Consider the following 6,958-nt stretch of genomic DNA (forward strand, 5'->3'; position numbering starts at 1 on the left):
TCAATTTTATCTTCTCAAAGAACCAGCTTTTGGTTTTATTGATCTTTGCTATTGTTTCCTTCATTTCTTTTTCATTTATTTCTGATCTGACCTTTATGATTTCTTTCCTTCTGCTAACCTTGGGGTTTTTTTGTTCTTCTTTCTCTAATTGCTTTAAGTGTAAGTTTAGGTTGTTTATTTGAGATGTTTCTTGCTTCTTGAGGTAGGATTGTTTTGCTATAAACTTCCCTCTTAGAATTGCTTTTGCTGCATCCCATAGGTTTTGGTCGTCGTGTTTTCACTGTCATTTGTTTCTAGGTATTTTTTGATTTCCTCTTTGATTTCTTCAGTGATCTCTTGGTTATTAAGTAGTGTATTGTTTAGCCTCCATGTGTTTGTATTTTTTACAGATTTTTTCCTGTAATTGATATCTAGTCTTATAGCATTGTGGTCAGAAAAGATACTTGATATGATTTCAAATTTCTTAAATTTACCAAGGCTTGATTTCTGACCCAAGATATGATGTATCCTGGAGAATGTTCTGTGCTCACTTGAGAAGAAAGTGTATTCTGTAGTTTCTGGATGGAATGTCCTGGAAGTATCAATGAAGTCCATCTTGTTTAATGTATCATTTAAAGCTTGTGTTTCCTTATTTATTTTCTTTTTGGATGATCTGTTCATTGGTGAAAGTGGGATGTTAAAGTCCCCTACTATGATTGTGTTACTGTCGATTTCCCCTTTTATGGCTGTTAGCACTTGTCTTATGTATTGAGGTGCTCCTATGTTGGGTGCATAAATATTTACAATTGTTATATCTTCTTCTTGGATTGCCCCTTGATCATTATGTAGTGTCCTTCTTTGTCTCTTGTAATAGTCTTTATTTTAAAGCCTATTTTGTCTCATATGAGAATTGCTACTCCAGCTTTCTTTTGATTTCTATTTGCATGGAATATCTTTTTCCATCCCCTCACTTTCAGTCTGTATGTGTCCCTAGGTGTGAAGTGGGTCTCTTGTAGACAGCATACATATGAGTCTTGTTTTTGTATCCATTCAGCCAGTCTATGTCTTTTGGTTGGAGCATTTAATCCATTTACATTTAAGGTATCCCAAGACTCTCTTAAGGGTATCTAATCCCTCCCTCTCAAGTGGCTCTTCCCCTTCACCTATAAATGTGGGCATATTTCCTCCATCCTAAAAACACCTTCCTGATGTGTGAGTCTTCCAACTTTGTTGTTTTTCAAGATTTAATAAAATTTTCTCAGTCCTTCTATTTTCATAAGAAGTTTTGAATCAGTTTGTCAATTTCTGCAAAGAAAACAGCTTCTATTTTATCTTTTTAAAAACTATCTATTTGTTTATTTGGCTGTGCCAGGTCTTAGCTCTGGCCCACGGGATCTTCATTGCCGTGTGCAGGATCTTTTAGTTGTGGCATGTGGGAACACTAGTTGCAGCATGTGGGATCTAGTTTCCTGACCAGGGATCGAACCCGTGCCCTCTGCATTGGGAGGGCAGAGCCTTAGCCACTGGACCAGGAGGAAAGTCCCCCAACTGCTATTTTTATAGAGACTGCATTGAACTGTAGATCAGCTGAGGGGATATTGCCATCTTAACAATATTTGGTTTTCCAATCCATTAACATGTGATATCATTCTATTTATCTAAAACTTAAAATTTCTTTCACTAATGTTTTGCAGTTTTCAGAGTATAAGTTATGCATTTGTTGGTTAAATTTATTAATTATGTTGAACATCATTAGCCATCGGGAAAATGCAAATCAAAACCCCAGTGAAATACCACTACACACCCACTAGAATGGCTAAAATTTTAAAAAAGACAATCAGAAGTATTTTACTTTTTGATGCTATCATAAATGAACTGTTTTCCTAGTTTTATTTTCCCCTGCCCTTTCATCCTTTCTCTTCCCAAACCACATGTTTCCATGAGCCAGGGCTGATCTAGCAAATCCCGCCACTGCCCCAGAAATGTGAAGGAAAACCACACTCCTTCTGTGTGTCCCCTCTAGTCTCAATGCTCTGCCACAGCACTGCTTCACTTCTGATACCAGACGTGTGGGTTTTCCACACATCAAACAGTCCTCTGACACCAGCTGGGTATCTTATTAACTCAATTCTGATAGGTAGATATACCTGGAGATAGTGTTAGATCTCACATGTTAAGGGTTTAGTCCCACAAGAAAGTCTCCTCCCCACTTCAGATGCCCACTTCAAGTCCAGGTTATTACCTGTGCTTCTGACCAATAAACTATAGATTGGAGAGTCCAAAGACCCCCTCTTCAGGCTCAGTTACTTTGCTAGAGCTGCTCATAGAACTCAGGAAAAGAGATTACTTACTAGATTATTGGTTATCATAAATGGATATAATTCAAGAACAGCCATATGGAAGAGATGCATAGAGCAAGGTGTGTGGGAAGGGGAATGGAGCTTCTGAACCCTGTCCTTTAGGCTTCGTTATATAGGCACGATTGATTAAATCATTGGCCATTGGTGACTGAATCAATTGTCTTCTTCCAATTTTCTTCTAGTGCCTTTATTGTTTTGTTTTTTATTTTTGGTTTTCCGATACATTTGGAATTTCTTATTTATGTTGCAAGGACCAGGGATCTAACTTGATCTCCTTCCAGTTTGATTGATAATTATGCCAATACTTTTCATTAAATAAACCACCACCAAAACACCACATTTGTAATGGACTAATTTTAAAGTCAACTTGGATTTATTTTTGGGTTCTTTGTGACAATATCATTCTATTTTTCATCATTTTAATAAAGTAAGGCAAATTCTCCCTTGCCATTCTTCTTTTTCATAAATTCCTTCCTTATTCTTAGGCATTTATTCTGTCATATTGTAGTGAACATTGTTGGTTGCCTTCTCAGCTTTCCAAACATCACTCTCCTACTGGGAATTAGTCATGCATTTTGGATGGATTGATCCACTCTTGGCCATGGGGGTGGCCTCAGTTGGCCTAAGCCATCAGTTTAATCCTATTTATCTGGCTCTGGCTCAAGAATTTGTTCCTGCGGGAATGAAGACCTAAACTGGTCTAATCAGAGTGAACCTTTGGACTTTTCATTAAAGATTAGGATAAACAGTTATACTCCAATAAAGATGTTAAAAAAAAAAAAAGATTAGGATAAATAGCAACTAGCCCTGGTGGCAGCAGTCTTGCAACCATGAGAGAAACAAGTCTGAGGATGATGCCAACACGTGGAGGAGGGCAAAGCTAAGATAATCATAGAGAAATGAAACCGGGGTCTTGATGAAATTGTGCCTGTAGTCTACCCTACATCTGGAATTTTCAGTCGTACAAACCACTGAATTCCTTTTTTTAACTTTGTTAGAGTCAGGTTTTCTGTTACTCTCAATGGAAAGCCCCCTAACTGATACACATATGGGCTTTACAAGAATTTTCTTTTTAAAAACTAATATGAAGATGATCTTTCATTGTCCCCTAAGCCTTCAATCTCTCCACTGGATACAAAACTAGATTCCAGGTCTTTAGCATGGGCCTTAAGCTTCGCTATGATCTGATTCTATCCCGCTTCCCAGCCTTCTTTCCCATTACTCTTGTCCCTCTCCTCAAACCCACCACCTAAATCTCCCTCAAAGTCATCACCCAATCCCATCACTCTATTGGCACTCATGTAGGTTCAGCCCCATATTAAAGGTGTACCCACATTTTGACATACAGTCCCCAAACATGTATTGAATGCCAAGTCCTATGGGAATGGCCTGTGAGAGGTGCTGGGGACACAGACATGAGTGAGACATGAATACTGCTTTGTAGTGGGGGATTCAGACTCATAAGCAGATGGCTTTGATATGACATGATAATGGCTTTCATAGACACCTGTATGACACCCCGTGTATAGTGGTGATGAATAAGTATTTGTTAAACAAAATGGGATTTGAGGCCATGTTAACTAATACATACATGGATTCTAGATCCTTAAAGTTAGATGTATGCCAAGATAAACCACTGCGAAGAAAAGCAAAATAAACATTGGAAATGAATAGGACCTTTTAACAAGGTATGGTAATTTACAGCTCTTTTCTTGTGATGTTTTTGTCTGGTTTTGGTATCAGGGTAATCTGGTCTCAAAAAAGGAGAATTGAGCTAAGTTACTTTTTAACAGCTTTATAATATTCCACAGTTTGCCAGCACACCTCCATCTCTCCCTTTGGGGACTGCTGCTGAAGGCCCCAGGCTGCTGAAGATTGAAGTGGGATGAGTAGAACCAACTGGTACTAAGAAGAAAGTGAGCCCCAGACACATACACTAGAGTAGAGTGTGGGCCAGTGAAAGAGGGGCCTCTGCTTTGTTCACCTTAGTAACCTCAGTCACCTTAGGTACCCCAGTACCTTAGCACAGCTCCTGACACATAAAGCAGGCACTCAGTTATTGCTTACCAAATTGCAAAAGCACTCATATCTTCCCCCTCAAAAATCTGGACCTGCCTCTTGCTAACAAAGTCCTATTTTATCTCCAGCCTATTGGTTTCCTTTTCCAACATCTTTTCTTACCCTCTTCTCCTTAAAGGCTGTGTCTATCTTCATTTGAACCACAGTGACCTGTGAAAGAAGATGGATGGGGCCAGTCAGCACAGGGTCTGATCCATCCTGGATTCCAAACTCATCTGGGGCCCATCTCCTAGGACATAGTTACTAACAAACCTGAGCTGTCCGTTTCTGGAGAACAGGTCCCTGAGAACCAGGCCGTGCTGTCTCAGGCCACAGCTGCCACTGTGTGAGTCTGTCAAGTTTTTATATGCAGCTCAACCCTGCAAATATACACTTAATTATCTCCCTCACCTTTTGCTCCTTCAAATACACTAATTGAAAGGTAGGTATCCAATGCGACCATCTGGCAATCTTGGCCCCTGGCCTCTGCAAATCCTGTCTCCACAGTTCCAGCCCTCCAATCTCCCCTCATGCACCCCTTTCAAACCCAAAGAGCTCAGAGCCTTAGAGAGGCAGGCTGGCCCAATCCTTGCCCTGGCAGTGCTGGCTGGACCTGTCCTTTCTGTCACTATAGATACAGTATTTGAAAGTAACAGAACTATCCTTGTTTTAAAGTCTTCTACAAATGCTTCCACTCGGCTCTCCCCCAATTGTGAGTCAGTGAGACTAAGTTTAAGTTCAGGACTCCACGAGCAAAACTTAGCAAGAGGCCATTTTGCATTATAAACAAGCATGATAGGCTTTCACGTACTGGGTGAGAAGGAGGTCCCTGCTGGGGTCAAGCCAATTCAATTAAACTCCACCCAACAACCTCCTATCAGAGAACTGAGTTAGTCCAAGATGATTCTCGGGCCATCAGCTGTTTGTGTCACCTTGGGCCAGCCAAATTCTCTGGGTCTCAGCTGTAAAATTAGAAGTCTTGTAGACTATGATTTTATTTTATATTTATTTTTCATTTAAAAAAAAGTTTATTGAAGTATAGTTGATTTACAATGTTGTGTTAATTTCTGCTGTACAGCAAAGTGACTCAGTTATAGATGTATATATCCTTTTTCATATTCTTTTCCACTATGGTTTATCACAGGATATTGAATATAGTTCCCTGTGCTATACAGTAGGACCTTGTAGTTTATCCATCCTATATATATTAATTTGCATCTACTAATCCCAAACTCCCAATCCTTCCCTCCCCAACCCTCCTTCCCCTTCAGCAACCACAAGTCTGTTCTCTATTAGACTATGATTTTATAGATGTAGTGCCACCCATTCAGTATGGAGCAGAGACAAGTCACTGTGGGATAACCTGTGCTTTCCCATTAACAGGTTTACACAGATGAAACTTGATTGGAAATAACATCAAGAGCAGCTCTGGGTGGTTAATTAAATCTTCTAATACTAAAAGGGGAGGGAGCATCATGGTTGCCAGATAACCATCGATTGTCCTTTTTGGCAGAGGGGTGGGGCCGGCTTGGGTCTTTTTTTAGTTGCAATTGGTGGGGCCATCCTGTGGCCTTCTTCCTGACCATTGCATCCTGTGGAGCTCCACCCATCCATCCTCATGGGAGTGTAGAGAAACTCCTGCCTCCTTCCCAGTCCCAACACTTTCAGACTAGAGCAATGGAACCAATTTCTTGTTCTGTAAGAGCAGGTCTACCCATATTCCTATTGTACATATATGTATGTGTCTCCTTACTATTTGAAAATATTAATTAATGCAACCTCCCCCATCTCATGGAATTCTTCCCCATTTGTCCCTGAGAGCCTGCCCCTGCCCTAGGTAGATAGAGTCACCCACTTCACAAACAGAAAACCAAGATTGCAAATACTCAATTATTAAATCTACCCGTGAAACAGAGAGATTCAGGTGACCATTTGTACAGCAAGTTTCCCACCACTACTGTGGGCCTGGAGGAGAGGAGGAGAGGGTAAGGTCAATGAGGAAGATTTTAAGTCTGAGAAATGTCAGGCTTCTTCCAGAAGAAGCCTCACTTCTCACCTGCCCCAGTGGGCCTCCAAGTCAGTGTCCAGTTGACTTCCCTGAGGTCCACTAGTTGCCAGTGATCGGCACACGCCTGTCCATCTTTCAGCCAGTGATGCTTGCCTCTCCTCTGACCTCTTCATGTGGGCAACTACCTGTTCAACAGCCCTGGACCCTTATTGGCCACCCAGAAGCACTACCGAGAGGTGAAGGTGTGGTCTCTAGATACATCAAGGAGTGGTGGTGGAATGAGAGGGCAGCCAGTGCCCCCTGACCAAGGTGAGAAGACATGGAACAGTTTGAAATCCTCCACTGAGCCAGCATGATGGCGGAACACAAGGTCCTTATTACACACACACACACACACACAAATGGTTCCCTGGATTCCTCTCCATCTTCTTTGCCACCATCCTCATTCAATCTATCATTGTTTACAACTGGTCTCCCAGAGTCTACTCCTGTCACCCTTCAATCCACAAAGCATCCAGAGTGATTAAAAACAAACACGTTATCACAGACATAG

At 41.0% G+C, this 6,958-nt stretch overlaps 1 protein-coding gene across 1 annotated transcript in view; it reads right to left on the reverse strand.

Moving 5' to 3' along the window:
• The window catches only part of LOC112062056 (trithorax group protein osa-like), a 20,110-nt gene extending 13,532 nt beyond the window's left edge, over positions 1-6,578 (reverse strand). Inside the window, exon 1 of the mRNA XM_024115382.1 lies at positions 6,454-6,578. Within this exon, the coding sequence (XP_023971150.1) occupies positions 6,454-6,578 (125 nt within the window). The remainder of the gene's footprint in view (positions 1-6,453) is intronic.
• Between the last annotated feature and the right edge of the window lie 380 nt (positions 6,579-6,958).

The sequence above is a fragment of the Physeter macrocephalus genome, chromosome 7 (genome assembly GCF_002837175.3).
Source record: "Physeter macrocephalus isolate SW-GA chromosome 7, ASM283717v5, whole genome shotgun sequence".
NCBI classification, from domain to species: Eukaryota; Metazoa; Chordata; class Mammalia; order Artiodactyla; family Physeteridae; genus Physeter; species Physeter macrocephalus.